Source organism: Struthio camelus, chromosome 8 (assembly GCF_040807025.1).
Source record: "Struthio camelus isolate bStrCam1 chromosome 8, bStrCam1.hap1, whole genome shotgun sequence".
Lineage (NCBI taxonomy): Eukaryota > Metazoa > Chordata > Aves > Struthioniformes > Struthionidae > Struthio > Struthio camelus.
Genome location: NC_090949.1, coordinates 8,726,012 through 8,744,346, shown reverse-complemented (window position 1 = coordinate 8,744,346; position 18,335 = coordinate 8,726,012). Strand labels below are relative to the sequence as shown.

The window sequence follows — 18,335 nt, the reverse complement described above, 5'->3', positions numbered from 1 at the left end:
ACACAGGGCTATAAAGAGGAAACTGGGGGCAACATCTAACTCAAAGAAAACGTACACAGAGTCAAAACACAGGAATCAAAAAAATGAACATTTTCAGCATTACATTGCTTTGAGTTTTGCAGAAGTGATAATTACATTTGAGCATCTTAATCTGTTCAGCAAGTGACTGGATACAAAATTCACTGTAATACCATAAAACACAAAACAGGCTTATCTACTATATCCTTACATGATACTTCCACAGTCAACAAACCTATTTGGCAAGTTACCTTTTTAGTGCACTTCTTGACAGTGTTGATTAACTCTTGCATCACCAGATCCACACTTTTTAAGCAAGGTCCTTTCAGCTTCACTATCTGTTTTTTAACAATAGCCTCAAAAGCCATGTCTGGAGTAAACAAACCTGTTCTGTGGACATAATAGAATATGTAAGACAAACATTATTCAAGGAATATTTTCTACTGAATTGCTCATATCTTCATTTTCAGAGACTTACAGATGAATACAACAATATCCCTAAACAAACAGCATTCCATAGAACTCAATTTACTCGTTTCTCCTTAAAAATCAGTTTTATTGTGGAGTAAGAATATAAAAGTAGAAACATGCCCTACTATTTGAAGGCAACAGCCAGAACTCCGAAGAACTATGTGGTGAAGCCTCTTCAGCAGTGCAATACCTTCTTAGGGCAGGGATGCATGGCAGCTGCAGCACTCCACACCCAACCATTTCCATAGTAAACCAGTAAGAAACCTACAGTTGCAAGGAGCCTGGTGGACAGCAACACAAATTGGAAGTTCTTTTCCACCTCAAGATATAAGCTTTCCCTCGAAGACTTATGACTTCTCAGGAATATTGGCTCAATAGCTTGCAAGGACTCTGGATCAGGACTCTGACATGACACATTCCAGGTGACCATATTTAGGAATCTCCCACCTGGATGGTGTGGCTTTGATGCTATGAAAACTGAAGGACAGACTTGATGTTCCAAGATCAGAGTGATAGATTCAAATATAAAACACCGATATCCAGAAAGATACAGTTCAACAGGCACCACTGGCCCTGCTTGATCTTCCACAGAATGCTTGAATTCAGTATAAGAAAGCAGGAATGGAAAGTAAAATACGACCCCAGCACAGAAAAAGATTTAGTAGATGCAGGATCACACCTCTGGGCCAAAGCTGCAGATGCACACAATTCCCTTTCAGAACAAAGGGAGCTTTTTGAAGAATTCCTGTGTTTTTGTAATGCCAATATAGCCAAATTCTTGGAAAAGGTTTCATAACAAGACTGCAATTCCAGAAGTCGTCGTCTCTGCCAGGCTGCCCTCCATTCAAATAGAAAGCCAAAGATACAGCACCACACAGAATGTGACGCTTTCCAGACTTGATAGTTTCTTAGTAGAAACGGTAAGGAGTGATATCTGCCCATTAGTTAACAGAAACTCTGACCTTAGGACGTCTGTCAAAGTCTGACCTTAATCGTCACTGACTTAAGAATAAAGTAACCAGGATTAGACAAACTGCTGCAAGTTAACCAGAGCCTTGTAAACCTTGATTTCTTTGGTTTCTAAATGCCTCGTACCAAAAGATGGTGCAGATGGACCCCAACACATACCCCAGATAAGCATTAATCTAGGACAAGATCAGGTGAACACTGCATACCTTTAGAACCTTAAACTGCTTGAGGTAAGGTGTTGCTTTGCACATTATCTTTCAGATTTCCGTATATCATCCTGCCTGACAACACTAGAGATCCAATTTTAAGCCTGGATAAAGAGCTGGTATTAGGCTCACATCAGCAAAACCCACTTACAAACATATGCTTAAGCAATTTCAGCTAAGTTATAACGTTTACTAAAAAGTTTCCGTACTATCCCTGACAGAAAACGTATACAGTCCCTTGAAGCTCTAGCAGACTCACAGAACAAAAATAATATAGAAAAAAAGGCAAGAAAAAGATATTTTCTACAGCAACAGATATATGAATGAATTCAATCTAATCTAGTGAATAAAGCAATAATGGAGAACAGGTAGGCAGAAGCTCTCATCTAATGCCAGGAGGTGGAGCTGCAAGCTTTCATCTGTCCGAAAGGCAGGAGTCTCTAGCAAGAATTAGCACAATTCATTCAGAGCTAGAAGCTGACTTTGCCAGTCCACTGTTGATATGTGCCACATTTTGATTCTTAGTCTCCTCCTATTCTAGGTGATGAAGTTTATGAAAGATACAACAGAAGAAATTTAATAGGAGTCTGACTAGTTGTTCGCACGGTTCAAATGGCAGTGAACTTGTCTGTATCACCACTCTTAGACACAGACACATAAATAGAAGTATGGCTTCTTTTTTAAAAACCGGTGAGAAATACTTCTGGTAGGAGTTCTGACGTAAAAAAGGGGAAAAGCCTAAGGAAATAGCTCTGCAGGGCACTGTTTAATGAAAAGAACTAGGATGTTGAGAAGGCATCCAAAATAGCTAGAAGTATAAGCCCAAAGCATTGGTAGAAAATATCCGAGGTGATGTTTGTTTACTATCTAGACACGTTTGCTACTGAAGGACTCTAGGAGAAGCCAACCATATCATGAACGAAAGGGTACAGACCAAGCCACGAACAAATGCTACTGAGTAGGACAGTACTTGTTTAAGAATGTTTAGATATTTTGTGGGTACTTTGGTATCAACAGTCGAACAACTTTCACGCTGACATCTTTGACATTTAAGGATAACATATAACAGTCAGCCTTTGAAGCAGAACTTCACTCAGCTGTAGCAGTTGTAACATTCCAAGTACCAGCAGCACCCCCAATAGGCTAACATTTCAAGTTTCAAATACCATCACACATGGCCTTTGAACTGGTGCTTCATCATTTACTTTCTAGAGGTTTCTGACTTGTCCGCAGAGGCTTTCTGTGCTATCAGGCAAAATTAAAATACTTCTTCATGGCTTTTAATATTATTACTGCAGGAACAAAGTTCAACACACAAACTAAAAATTCCCCAAGTGAGCGACTATGCCAGCTTCCCCCAAGCCATAGGCATTATAATCAAAGAATACAATTTCAATAAATGCTTTGCTCTCTTTCAGTTATGTCCACCATGCATCCAAATTTCATATAGGATTTACAGCTGATGTTGAATTTAACTCATAAGGCAATTAAAAATGAGCAGAAAAGGGAAAGCTAAGAATCGCTCCACTGTGAATGCAATCAGTTACACTAACTCCAATAGCCTTGATGCAGCGGAAATCCTGTGTTATATTGGAAGTTAAAGGATATACTTTAGCAGGAGCGAGAAGCACTACCAGGAGGAAAAAAAAAAAAAAAAAAAGATACTAGTCACTGATTTTCTCTGTAAAATAATTTCCCAGAAGTTCCAAGCAAGTTAAACCTCTTTATGCAAAGCAACTGTAAGTCAAAAATACCTACCTGGAAAACCAAAGCATGAAGAACTGGAAGGAAAAGTAGTCAACTGCTGGGATCAGTGAGTTTGTAACGTAATCTAGCAACGGACAGCAAGTGTGCCCACAGATTAAAAAAGACTACAACTTCTATAATGTGTATGAGCTTGTAAACATGGGAAGCACTTGCCTGATACCATGTATGTTCTTGATTGCATAACTTATTTCTCTCCGCAGTTCTTTCTCATTGAATTCCATCTAAAGAAACAAAAAAGTTTGAGATCATATTAAGGATAGCTTTTAAATAAAATAGAAAATATTACTTTTCCCAGTATAATTGGAAGATAGGTGAGTTCAACTAGCAAAATATTCATTTTTAACTACACTTAACATAAAGCACAAGTATTTAAAAACATTTTAACACTAAGGCTACGGGCACCAGCAAAAATTGTTGTAAATTATGCACCCTTCCACTCTAGACACATCAACAGCTAGAACGGTTTTGCAGAACATCCCAAGAGAGACATGAGATGACAGAGTGAACCAGAAATAGCATTTGGAAGATACAACTTTTCTAAGTCAGGTTTCCCAAAGCAGTGCAACTTCTATGACTATGTTCTCTGTCTATCCTCCCCTTCCCACCCTATTTTTTAACCAAATGTGAGAGAGTGGTGGTCTATGAAGTACCCACAAATTTCTTGGCACATCAGGTGGCAAAAGATGAAAGATCCAAGTATCCAAGTTACTTTTGTCACGAACAAAATGGTCATTATTTAGGCCCAACTCTCATCTATTCTGTTGGCCTGCTAGTTGACCTACACGTTTAAACCCTGGAAGCACCCACAACCCTGGCCGACAGTTATCCAGCTGAAAGTCAGGGAATATCAAAGGAGCTGAGCGTAAGATAGATGAAAAGGAAGCTTAGGAAACGTGTGGCAGAGAGAATGGAAATAGAAATAGGGTACAAGGTAAGAGGAAGCTGAAGTCACTGCATTGCAAGAAAAGGTGAAAGAATATATAATGCAAATCCATAGGAAACCAGCTTTCATTAGTTCACAGCTCACTAAACATCAGATTATTCTGTTGGCTAAAGGACGGACAGGTAAGGGGAGATGCATTGCAGAGGGCATGGGGCAGGATGGGGGGGGGGAGCTAGGACTGAATATGAAATTTGCTTCTCCTCTCCCCTTCCCACAATAAAAATACGGGACTGAAAATTGGCTTTGTTTTACGCTCAGAAGACAAAAAGTAGGAAAGTCAGAAAATGGCTATTTTCCACAACTCTCGTTTTAATACATACTAGCTACCTGAACATGGCAACCTAAGTTACATCAACTACTGTTTCTTCCCTGCCCCATTTAAGCAGAATAAAGATGCCAATTGTGTTAGAACAAAAAAAAATAAACAAAACAAAAAAGGTAAAGAAGATATTAAGAACTGGGACCACAGTTAAAATCTAAATATTGTATTTTGCAATGCTCAGCAGGTCACAATATTAATAACTAGAAAAGTGCCCCAATAATCATTTAGTGTAATTTCTTCCTCAATTAAGAGTGTGTTCCTCCAATCAAACCTCCTTTGCTTTACTTCTATCAATATGAACATAAAAATACACATATAAAACTCAAAACACACAGGAAGATAAATACCTTCACTAGTTCAAATGGAAAACGCTCATGGAAAATACGATTGATTTTCGCACCTCCCGAAAGTTCTAATGTGTCAACCTGATCTCCTGATCCTTCGATTCTTTTTTCAAAGTCCACTGAAAACTGTTGGACCATCCTAAATTTCAAAGGGTGGGAAACAAACAAACAAAAACATTTAAGTAGGTCAACTACCAACTCCTATTTCAGTACTATGTGACTACTACTGCCCAATTAAAACATGTTTAGGAGGTGATAAGAGTATCTATAACAACAATTCATTTAGTCAAGATGCCAATCCAAGGTGCTATACTACTCACGGTATTTGTAAATCCAGTCCTCTACATATGCACAGTTCTCATCCCTCATAGAACATAGCTTAGTATTCTATTTTCTTTCTTCCTACTTTTTAAATACTTTTTATGAAACTGTATGTTAAAGTCAGCTATAAATACAGCAGAGTACCAGGTTACGTTCCTGATTTTAATCAGTGATGACAAAATTGTAAGAGCTACAACCATCTACTACATACACTTTTTAGAAAAGAATAACTGATGGCAGTCTTTGTAGTAGGATAAGCAAATAAAAGTCTTGAAGTTTAAGCTACAACACTTAGAATGCATTTGAGTAGAAAAAGCACACCCACATTTAGATGCTATTAAAGAAACAGCAGAGATCAAGGGTGCAGACAAAAATCACCAGTCTTATGACAAAAGGTATCCTTTGCAGACAGCTCACTTCTCCACAATGCCCTTTTGATCTTTCTAAGATCTTTCCAAAAGATATAGTTAATAGTATGATGTGAGTCAAGCCTCTAAGCTGATTCTGTACTGGAAGATTTGGAAGAGGTAACCAAGGAACTTACTTTCCCATGCTCAAATGAGGTAGCCCAAGAAGCAGTACTAACAAGTCAATGTGGCAGCTATGAGTACCACAAGCTCCAGCTTGCCTGGTTGTGCTTAGACTTCTGCAGCAGAAGCATTTAGAAGAGCACTGAGGAGAACTCCTCCAGTTACAGAATACTCAGGGATAGCCCCAACAATTTTTTTTTTAAACTAAGCACAGGCAATTGGTCATAAAACTTGAAGTGACAGAGCTGCCAAAAAGTAAAATGGTGTATCAACCATACTTAAACCTGAGATACCTGTATAGCCTAGGTTAACAGGGTTGTGGAAACAGTGCAAGTGTAGAGCTCCAACTGAATTTATGAAGAGGGTTACAGAAACTCAATGTCATCTTATGGGTGGGGGAGGCAGGTTTTTTCTTCTTGTGTGTTACGGAACTTGTTCTTGAATGTCAGAGGAAGAGGTTTCTAGATATGCTATTTTCCATATGAAAATGGAGAGTTTTTTTCTTCAGAAAGAAAAAGCAAAAATGAGGACAATTTTTACTGACAAAATAAGTTAATTTCTCCTAAAACACCTACTTATAATGAAGGAATTAGAAGAACTATGCAGAGAAGTACCAAGCGGGATGACTTAGTTGAAAAGGAATTCAATTCATTTTCCTTCGGAAAGTGTTACAGCAGTAGAAGCAGCGTGAGATGCCAGCAACACCTAACTACTCAATACACTTCATACACTCGTTTCCAGCAGCTAATTCTCCACATATACACAGTAAGAAAAAAACACTTGTGTTGTCCTCTCATGGAAGGGTCCTTGGTGATCTCCCTAGATGTTTAAGTAGGAAAAAAGGATCTAAAGCAAAGCCATAAGGGACAGATAATAGTGCCCACTCTTCCGGACAGAGCTGTTATGAAAACAGGACTAAATCAAAGTCTTCAGCTGGCTCAAGACAGCCTCTTTAGTCCTTGTGACCATTTTCCCTTCCGAGTTCCAGACAATTAATAAGAGAATGCATCCTGTTTAAAACTTACGCGTTTTTACAACTCAGTGCCTTTATCATCTATCCCAGAGAACCGAGAAGGCTGAAAACCTTTGAAATTAACCAGGTAGGAATACAACAACGGTCATATAAGGCAGAAAAACCTCTCTCTCTTCTGTAGATGCTTCCTCTTCTAACGGATAAGTTTAATTGCATATGAACATACAAGTGGCTACAGAGGGCCACATTTAAAAAAGAAAATTAAGAACAGCAGATCTTTCAGGCAACAAAGGATGAGGTAGACAATGCTGGATGGCTAGCATACCTGAAATCAGACCAACTTGGGAAGCTGCATGAAGAGAAGCAGTAGGTGCTAACTAGGCTTCAGTCCCTAATGTCAGCATTGACCTTCTTCCTTCATGCTAAAAACACAGTATTCAAAGCCAGACCAAGTCATCTCTATTGCACCGCATTACATTAGCGTTACCAAAATCTTGTCAGACAGACAACACACAACAACAGCGTTCACCCTGTGGCTTCTCAGGCCTCAGAGAGTCAGCACCTGTCAGGTCAGTTTTACTACAAGCATGGCTGGCATACCACAACCACCAGTTTTTATGTAAATTCTGGAGCCTCAGAAGAGCACAAAGCAACAAAGAGGTTTTCATCCACCTCATTACACTATTACGTGAACATAAGAATGGCTGCGCTAGAGTGGAACAGCCGCCATGTCATAACAGCCACCAATAGTAGATACCTAGGGAAAAGTACCAGAATGGGACAAACATACAGTGGTATTTCTGCAGGATACTCTCCTGGCCTCAATGAATTGCTCTTTGCAGGTTCCATAGAGATGTGCCCCTGTGCTTATTATCCTTGAATATTTTTCCCCATCCCCAAGAATTTGTCTAGCTGCTTTCCAAAAGCACATGAATTCTTATTATCAGCTCCTGCAGCAAGGATTTCTATGTCTTAAACACACACCATGTGAAGAACTACCTGCTATGATTAATTTTAAAACACGCTGCCTTCAAGGTCTTTCAGATGCTCAAGTTCTTATAGTAGAAAAAAAAGCATTTCCTTCATCAGCCTCCTCACCTTATAGACTTCCAATGCAACCTCATCCCCTGGCCTGCAGCCATCTTTTTTCCAAGCTCAAGAATCCATCTACACAATCGGAAGCACTTTCTGACCTTTGATCATCTATGCTGCCCATCTTTGCATCTTCTCCTATTCTACTTTATCTCCTTCATATGACTATTAAAATTAATTTAGGGAAAAATCTTATTGTAATATTAAGTAGCTAAAAATGTTCTGGGATGTCAATCACATAAAACTCTTCAGCATTTGCACATAGTATCCTTAACCATATCCTAATCTTCAAATTTAAACCTGTTGGGGGGCGGGGAAGCAAAACAAAACTTTTTACACATTGGATAAGCAGATGGAAAACCAGTCACTCACTGCAGCAGGGCTTTAGTTTTTCTGGTTGGATCTTCTGGTCTGAAGTTTTTGTACACCTCTACTTCATGTTCTATAGAAAGCAGCTGGCTCTGGAGTTTGCTCCTGAAGCCTGGCAGGGTATCCCGAATATGATTGGTAAGTTGCTTTTAAAAAAAAAAAAAAAAAAAGGTAAAAGACCTTTTATACTCTAAATACAGATGAAAGCAAAAGCACAGCCATTTCCTTCTGACTGCTAAGCACATCAACCATGAACTGTGCTAGTTTACTAGTGTAATTCCTTTTGATATTTGAAGCAACGGAGACCGTTACAGAACAATATATATCCCTTTCATGTACATATTATATGGAAGCTTGAAAAATTTCTTGACTCTCTCATTCACCGAGTCCTATTACTACCTACCTGCTTAGCTACACAATCAAGAGTGATACATGTTTAGTCCAAAATGAGCTCTCTTACCACTCAGTACTTTGATGTCCCCACCTTCCTCTTTGGCTGGTTTTCCTGCTAAAGGTAGTCTCCCAGTTCCCTAGATATGCAAGTCCTCTGCACGAATGTCCCTTGTTTCATAGCCTCTTCTTAAAGGAGCAACAACACAGAGAATTTTTTTCCAAATATCTCTTTGAACATCTTGGTTTACTCCTGCAGTCAATGAGTAATTGTAAGTAATTGACTTACTTGGAAAGTCATCCAATATGTGAATATGCTCCACTTGCAATCCCTAGCAGGGTTAAGATGCACAAATGTATCAACTTCCCTTCAGACAACGTGGGAAGCAGTTTTCTCTAAAGGTCTGTATATTTATTGTTGGAAACGCTCTACTGCATCATTACGCTTATTAGAATGCTATTAGACTTGCAGGTCTCCAGATTCCCAACTCTGGACTTTCTGGTCAACTACGTTAAGAAGTTAGTTCTGTAAATTAAAAATTCAGTTTTTGAGTCATATTTCTCAATTCTTAAACTGAAATATTTAATTCACTGCTATTATTATAGAGCCATCAGTAATGGCATCATTACCAAAAGCTCCTTGTAAACAAGGTTGCAGGAAAGTGGAATTGCCACTCAGCTTGCACTGGATGACTCCATTACAGCAACAAGGCAATGTAGGAAGAGGAACAGATTCCTGAAGTCAACAACCAGTTCAGAATGGTGATGGAAGGAAACATAGACACACAGGGACTTGGGACTCTCCCAACATTAAGAAAAATCACCTCCATATCATTTCTGCTCCCTTGTACAGAGTACACTGAAGGGAAGAGAGTTTTCCTTCATGAAGATTACAGCATTTTAACTTATTTAAATGCTTCATCTTTGGCTGAAGAAGGTTCTAAACTTCTACTTGAAGAGTATCAGTTTTCACTTCTGAAAATATACCTACAAACACTAGAAAATAAACTGAAAGAGATTTAAAAAAAAAAGTCTCATCTAATCTGTTAGGGTTTGACATACTTCACTTATTTTGTGCATGTATGTTGTAATGTGTTTGGAAAGTGCTATCAATATCTTACCCGTGCTGTATATGTATCATTTCTGAACAGTTCCTTAATTAAAACCAAAATAGAGTTCTTGCAACTATGCTGCAAACTCTCTTCCCAGCTCCCATTCAGACAAGCTACGAATGAAGAACGTTATATAGCGAAACCCTTATTCTCAAAATAGAAGTTGTTCCTGTCAGGTCTGCTGAACAGAATCAAAAGCTGGAGTTTCCCTGGAGCACCACCTTGTGGATGCAGAGAAATTTAAATTTCACCTGAAACCACAAACACTGACAGGTGCTTAGCATTTTAGGAATGAGACTTACATAACTCTCCCCATATATAACATTCTGCATACAGTAACAGATGAGAAGAAAAACAGTTCATACTGAAGCATGTAAATTTATAAAATAGCTCACAAAAAAAGTTACTGGTACTTAAAGTAATATAAATGAGGAAGGACGAGACAGTCCAAAGAAATAAGAAGTTCAATTGTTTCCGTCTCAAAACTAAGATGTATGATGTTAAACATTTAATATATAGGAAAAGGCAAAACATCCTAAACACAGGCGAGTTCTTGCACCCTGCTGAAAACTTGGTTCTGCAGCACAACTAAATGGCATTAGCATTCTTTTTTCATACATCCAGAGCATATCTCAACCTGGCTGTCAAGCTGCACAGCTGCAAAGTTACTGTAGCAAGAAATTAAACAGGCCAGCCATTTAGCCTCGCTCCTCCTAGTCAATAACAATTTCTCTGCGCCGTTTCCAGCTTCTGTCAAAAACTGATAGAGCCAGGTAAGCCCGGTCTCTCTCTATCCAAGACCAAAGGCCGCAAATTTGACAGTGAACTGGAGAAAACGCTCTTGCAAGTTTGACTTGTAAGAACGCCAAGAACCCAGGTCAGCTGATAAACTGAGTTTCAAATAAATCATAACAACATCATCAGGCATTTTAGAGAGGCATGCATGATTTGATCTTGCCCTCTTCAAACTTGCTATGAGGCACATCACCTTGAGATGCACGTGCTACCCAAGTTTGCACTATGAAAGTGGCATTCCTCAAAAGACACATCTAGAAGCTGGATGTTCCAAAAAGGGGTTCATGGCATAGTTAACAGAAATTGTGACAGTGCGGGATCCTTCTTAAATAGACACTATGCTCACACTAGCCTAAAAAACAGACTGGTTTTAACATTTCAACCAGTGCTAAATACAAATGAATAGAGTTGGATTTTAAGAACAGATTAATTAAGACTCATTATGGTTTTTATTACAATCTGCTAGTGAGATTAATAAGTTTGTTAGGGGAATGGAACCAGGTATCATGGGCACAGGGCATTGATATAAATTAAAAAAAAAAAAGAAAACTTTTGTAACCTACAGACTTCCTTCAGAAAACTCATGAGTGCCTGAGGCATGTACCTACACATTTATTGCCCCAAGAGCTCTACTCTATGGAGAACTACTCATGACACAAAGGTCTAGTTACCAGCCTACTGATTAATTCAGTAGAGATGACCACAGAACCCTCATCCATCGACAGTAACTAACTCCCGTGTCTCTCCCAATTAATACACTGATAAAGAGAAACATGTAATAGTAAAGAAAATAAGGTACTCCTCCACCTCAGCATTGGCAGTGTCTTGATTACAAAAGTAAGCAACAGGATTCTTCTCCAGGTAAATGGAAAACAGACTTCTCTATTTCCTGCTAAAGCAAGCTGTGATCTGACAAAGTTTGACATGAACTCCTAAAAACAGACGCTAGGTTTTCAGAAAAACGTAGTGTGAACAAAGTGCTCTGGTAACTGTATTTGTCACTTACATCAATAGTATATGGCACATTGTTTCTGCTAAAAACTAGAACAAAATGTAGATCATGAGGTTAAAGTACAGCTGTGCAGTGAACTCTCAGAATATATGATTCCCAAAACACTATCAGTCTTGACATTTTGATCAGCAAGAACACCTATTAAACTGGAAGAAATGTAATAATTAAGGAACAGAATTATATACTTGGAGAAACACTCAGAAAAGGAGAAGAATCTTTTTTTCCTATGTTCTTATTCAGTATTTAAGAGAACAGAAAAGATTTCATCTCAAGAAAAGGGGCAGGGAATGGATATAACAGCAGCATGAAGTTGGCACACGGTTCCAGTCGTCCAAGGCCGCTTACATGGGTCAGCTTCATTTTCCATCTTTTGTAACCACACTTCCAGTTTTCTAGATCAAAGTCATTTGGCTTTTCTAGAACAAACTGACGTTTCTAAGAGTTTTTGCAAGGAACGTCAAGTCTTCCACACGGCAGCAAAGCATCTCTGTGCCCCTGAATGGTCATGACACACAATCTCACTCAGGGTTACCCACTCCACTCAAAACAAGCCAGCTCGAAGGGAGACTATTACTACTAACTAGCCCCAGAGAACAAAAGTACATTAACGGCTCATTACTCTCCAACATCTTCTCAAGGGTTGAGGCAGGTACGCCCACATCATTTTACTATAAGCGTGAGTGATGTTATAGCCTAAACCTCAGCCTGAGATAACGTTAAGATAAATAAGCAATTTAATTTCTAAAAGCTAAAGTGGTATAAAACATTATAGAACTTCTAGATCTGGGAAACTACGCAGTCATAAAATACCATTGGTAGCTTATGCCCAGATGCATAAGGGAGCAAATCGGACCGATTTCTTTTATTTTTGAGCCAAAAAATGCTTACTCTGAAGAAAGCAGTGTTTGAATGTGATGGAAGTTGCCATCCTTGATAACATACGATTAGCAAACTTAATTATTTTAGCTGTATGCTGACAGGAGCCTGAAAATTAGTCCCTTGCCTCTCACAGTGAATTTGCATGTGCCACATGTAATACACAGCTTTGTTTATTTCATTCTGAAAGTTTAAAAGGTTAAAAGCAGGAAAGAATAAATTAGGTTCACCCTAACATCCCTTTTAATACGAATTTCATATTGGTCCTATCATTGTAAAAGCTGCCTCTCACCACACAAAGTTTAGCTTTTACCTGGTTTAGAACTTTTTGGAGATACGGTGTTCCCATCCGATCTGCCATGTGCCTGTATGCTGGGTGGGAAAGAAAGAATTTCCTCTCTGCTAGGAGAGCTGCCTTGATATCCTTCTTCCCATCAATGTCCTTCTGGCTTCTGTTTACAACACCAATATAACCTAAAACAACACCAAATCAGTGGTTAAGTCAATGCAGCTATTGCCTGAATGACAGGATTCACATTAAATTGAACTAAGCTGGTACAGTTCAAACAAAATCTTTCAGTTAAAGCAATTCAGGTATTGTTTAGAAGTACTGCGATGGATTTAATGATGGCCAAATCACTGACTCAAATGAAGTAATACCTGAAACTTTGGTGTATCCCAAAGAAATCACTTTTGGGGGGGGGGGGGGGGGGAAGTCATCATAGGTAAATGATATGAACTTAGCAGAATAGAGGATAAATGGGAAATTTCTTCTTGTCTGCTGGTTCAACACAACTGTTTTCTGTGTTGCTATAACAGGAGTAGATGGTGTCCTGGGTAAAGTAAAATTAGAAACAAAATTCTTGATACTGTTAGCAGTGCAAACGACTGCAACAGTAACTGCACGAACAATCATACGGAAAATTTCTGGAAGACGCAAAACTTGTTTTACAGTGAAGTTACCAAAGCTCTGGTGCTTGCTTCTGAGTCCCTTTTGGCAAGGGATGGTAGCCTAGCACCAAAAAAGTTTGCTAACTACTTATTCTGACAATCCTTTTTTCTTCTGGAATAGCCCAGTTTATTTTCCAAGTCCAGTGAAAATGCCTTTTAACTATTAGATATTTTGGCACAACCTCCTGTTATATTTGCTGTTTAGATAATGATAAAAAGATAGGAACCCATTAAGACCCATGTAACCTTTGATTCAGCCCAGAACTGTTTCAAACACCACCCTGGCCCAGATCATCCTCTGGGCTGCGTATGATATAGGCAATTGAACATTCGCACCTCTACGAAGAGGGAGCAGTTTGTTTTCTAGAATTTCTCTTGCATCTGTTCCTTCATCCATCAGATCCAATTTTGTGATCACACCAATGGTCCTAAGGCCTGACCGGGGTGGAGCGGGGAGGGAAAAAAGATAATAAAGGATCATTTATAGTCAGGAAGGCCAATTACGTCTTAGAATTCCATAATACTTTTTAAAAAATGTGATATTTGCAAAGCATGCATCACACAATACCAGGCACAGCTGCAAGTTGAGGTGTGCCTGGAAAAGAGATCATTCCCAGTGCTGAAATGCATTCTTCAAATCTCTTTAATGAGGTTCAGCATTCCCAGGACACTACTATATAACATTTATGACAGAGTATTCAGAAATCCCATTGGCATCGAGGTCCCCTTTTGCTAGTTGCTACAAAAGTTTCTAGACAGGCATTGCCATACTTGCTTGCTTATAGGAGTTAGTGACAAAATAAAAATAAACAAACAAACTGAACTAAAAGAAACCCACACCCTACAAACCCTACAATTTACAGCATTATACGAATTAGGCTGAGCTAACAATTATTGTGGTGCTGAAGTCTACATCAGAACGCATAGATAGATTTATATTATAATATATATTTAGCAGTAAAACAAAAAAGCACAATAGTCTTAGTTATTATATGCTTCCACTTATGTTATTGTACTTAAGAACGAAAAGCAATTGAACATTCAGTCATGCTTACCTTGAGGGTCCACTTCTTTAGCTAACTTCAGTGCATCCGAGTTGGCCAGATCAGTGTTAGCTGGAGTCACAGCCAATATCAGGCAGTTCTCCCGAGAGATGAACTGCATTATCATGTCTCTGATTTGTTGCTCAATATCTGGAGGTTGATCCCCTACTGGCACTTTAGTGATTCCCGGCAAGTCAATAAGAGTCAGGCTCAATACTAAATGGAAAGCATAGGATCACAAAACTGGTTAGCATGCTAGATATATTTAAAGAGATCAATGGATCTCTGGCTGCAGACAGTTTTTTAATCACATAAAACCCTACATAATAAGCTTCACAGGTATATGAACACTGTTCAAAATAAAATAAAAAGCCTGACAAACCACACTTGTTAGCACTACTGTTTCCCTATTGGGTTTTCATCTCTGGATTTAATAGTATTATTGAATATTTTAACCGTTAGAATTGCTTATAAAATACTGGAGTAACAGGGTATCCTTTAGACAAGTGAGAAAAATAATATTCCTAGAAAGGAAACACAAGAAAGTACAGTTTGGGTCTGACTAATATCGACAAATAGCTGCTGAACTAAAGGACTGATCCTAATAAAACAACGTAAGAGCATTAGACAGAAAGTTTTCACCTTCTCCTGGAGTCGGCATGTTCCACAATTGAGCTCTGAGGCAGGACATTTAGTTCAGCTCCGCTCCTGCTAGCTATGCCACATCTGTATGGCAGAGACAGGGCTCAGGGGCAAGTGTTTAGAACCAAGTCTGCTCACAGCATATCAAAGGGAGGTTCAGTATCTCTTTAATTACCTCTCCTCTTATTTTAAACCTTCTACTCTTTGACTCCCAATCAAGGCATCAGATGAGGTGATTAAGAAAACAAAATGTCTCAGCCAAACATACTACTTTTTCCTCTGGATTCAAGACAGATTCAGTGCAGAACATCTTCTAGGACTGCCTTTATTAAATTGGGCAGATGGCAACCAGATGAACTAACCTTGATCTATACTGGGGGTCTACAACAGGAAGCGGCTTCAAACACCTTTATTGTCCAAATATGTTTTAAGTGACAGGGAACAATAAACATCCAATAGGGCGGGGAGACACACTGGCTTTCTAGACCACTGATCAGGGAATCCATCTCGATGTGGGAGGGTGGCAAAAAGTAAAAAAAGAAAGAAAAAAAAGAAAAAAAAACATCTTGATACCAAGTCCCCCAAAATCTTACTATCTTACTACATCTTTACTGCTGAGCTACTAACTAATAGTATGTGTACTATGGAGAGATCGACTTCATCCTGATGCAGAATGGGAATATTTTTAAATCATGAGGACATTATACGTGACAGAGAGGCTGTTTTCTGCCCAGCTCTAGTGGCAACAGCTCTCTGCAGTAGGATGGCTTCATAATACAGGAGAAGCTGAGAGTTCTTCTAACGGGCAGACGTATACAGCGCTTTTGGTCCAACATAATCTCAGAAATCATTTCATTTCCAAAGACTTCTAATTAAGCAATGAGGAGACAGCTAAACAGAGATAGATAATATATTACATGATAGGAATACAAAGAACAATTTTACTTACCATGTGGGGAGTATATTCTTAAATTAATAGGAATTGAAGAAATGCCTTTGTTCACTCCGGTTATTCTATCTGTTTCTACTTCAATTTCCTGACGAACTTCATCAAAATCAGTAAATTTCCTCCCTTTGCAGTGTAGAAATTCAGCATACTCTGTGAAAAATATCAATAGCATCTCTGTATCTCACAGGCTTATAGTCTTAGATACTCACTTTCCACCACCTCGTATTCTTCAGACGTGTATGCACAAAAGCACGTCGTCACAGATAAAAGGAAAGCGTTATATATAAACACATGCTGGATATAGAATTGTGCTGATGAAAACCAGCCTACAACAAGAAAGGGTTAGTTAAAAAAAAGTCAAGTTGACTGGACACAATTGACTGTTTTATCTTTAGCATAACATCTGCTGGAGCAACCTTTAAGGTTCAAATGAATACTATTAAACTTAATAGAATAAGAAACAGATTGTGAATCATTTGAGTTTTCATCTGATTACATTTGCCTGTAACACATCAATAACCTGAAGAAAAGGAATTCAAGTTCTGTATGAAAGAATATGGCATTTTTTCAACAACTAAAAGCCCGTTACACAGGATGTCAACAGAGGAGTTATGTACATTTTACAAGTTCACAACCAAAATAAAATCAGTTAAAAACATTGTGAAGTAATTATTAAAATACACAACTCTTCATCTCCTAAAGACTTCCTGAAGTCTAAATCCAACCCATGCTTAAAAGAGCTTTTTAAAAGCTTTCACAGATACTACCGTAATTTTGTCAAAGTCGGAGGAAACACTGAATTTGTAAGATGCCTTATGCAATCATCAAACACCTGCCCGCCTACCTTGAAAGGGCATCAGCCAGGAATCTTCTTCCCACTTTCATCAGAGATAAATACAGTCTAACATGTTTGACTTCAGTATGACACTAAGTCCCCGTTTTGACTCTTGAATCCAAATACTGAGACTGATTATTGTATCCTTCTGGATTTTCTGCCCAGAAGAAATATGGTACATAACCAAAAGCACATCTCAGTGTTTTAAAAGTAGAGTTTCTTCTTTCAAAACAGAGTAAAACAGGAAAAAAAAATGTTTACCCCACTAGTAAGGGTATAACCAGGTTATGACATAAACAGCAAACAGATATGAGCTCACTGTCTGTCCCCACAATCCTCCCCCAAAAGGCTCTAAGTAGTAAGACTGCAGAGAGCTTGGAGAGAGTTGGATATGTTCCAGTACCTTTACATTTTGCAATCAAGGTCAAATCTCAAAGTTCCAGCCAGGTGTTTCTCCATATAAAAAAGTTTCTTTATAAAAAACCCTCCAACCACAAGGCAAAGAGCTTGCTTGGTACTCTAAGAAAGAAGAGAACAGCAGCTCAGGAGAGCTGATCTGAGAATACCGATTTGCAGAGGGCCTTATGTATCAGTACTGAAGTTTATTCCTCAGGTCTCCCTGAAGTTATTTGACTACTGCTGTTGAAGGAGCTGTTAAAAAATAAAATAGCTGAAAGAACATGTATAACCATTATGACAATTAAAGCAAACTGAAAGCCAAAAAAAGGATAGATGGTAGGGGAAAGAAACACCAACCCTTCCACCCTGCAACTGTATTTTGAATCCAAAGAAATTATGCTAGGACAGGCGAACCTATCCTTGTTAAGGAAAAAATATTTTATATATAGATATAGATAGATATCTATATATCTTATTTTAAAAATAAGAGAACACTTAAGAACCTCTGTGTTGACTTTAGATAACTTAACTCGTGCATATCTTGCATCCTTTTTCAGACACAGCAGCAAAATGACAATGGGTTGGAGGGCTGTATGCTTAAAATAGTAAACTATTTCTAAAAAACAAGGACTATTCAAATAATCCAAAGTGTAAGATAGAAAGCATAAGATAACAAGCTACACGTGCATACACCTCCCCCCCCCCAAAAAAAAACCCTCAAATATCTCTGTTGATCTGACACATTTGGGAACTCACACTTGTAAAATTTATTATCTCAAATTTAGAAAATAGCTACCTGCTTAAAAAAAAAAAGTTGACAAGTGGTTCTTATTTTGATTGAGTTCTTCATGCACTGCTCTTGGCACAAAATAAAATGTACTATCCTCAGCTACAGTTTTTATTCAGTGGTTCATTAGATTTTCTCAGAAAAAGACTTCAAAACTCAGACAATTAACACTCGAATGCCTGCTTGCTTACTCCATGATCTGATTGACGCAGCTGATGC

At 38.4% G+C, this 18,335-nt stretch overlaps 1 protein-coding gene across 8 annotated transcripts in view; it reads right to left on the bottom strand.

Moving 5' to 3' along the window:
- The window catches only part of DNM3 (dynamin 3), a 189,522-nt gene that overhangs the window by 147,105 nt on the left and 24,082 nt on the right, over positions 1–18,335 (bottom strand). For all 8 annotated transcript variants that reach the window (XM_068952054.1, XM_068952052.1, XM_068952048.1 and 5 more), the window contains exons 3-10: positions 16,096–16,245; positions 14,517–14,720; positions 13,798–13,896; positions 12,824–12,984; positions 8,329–8,471; positions 5,044–5,179; positions 3,585–3,652; positions 270–408 (exon numbers count right to left, since the gene is read on the bottom strand). In XM_068952054.1, coding sequence (XP_068808155.1) covers positions 270–408; positions 3,585–3,652; positions 5,044–5,179; positions 8,329–8,471; positions 12,824–12,984; positions 13,798–13,896; positions 14,517–14,720; positions 16,096–16,245 — 1,100 coding nt within the window. The remainder of the gene's footprint in view (positions 1–269; positions 409–3,584; positions 3,653–5,043; positions 5,180–8,328; positions 8,472–12,823; positions 12,985–13,797; positions 13,897–14,516; positions 14,721–16,095; positions 16,246–18,335) is intronic.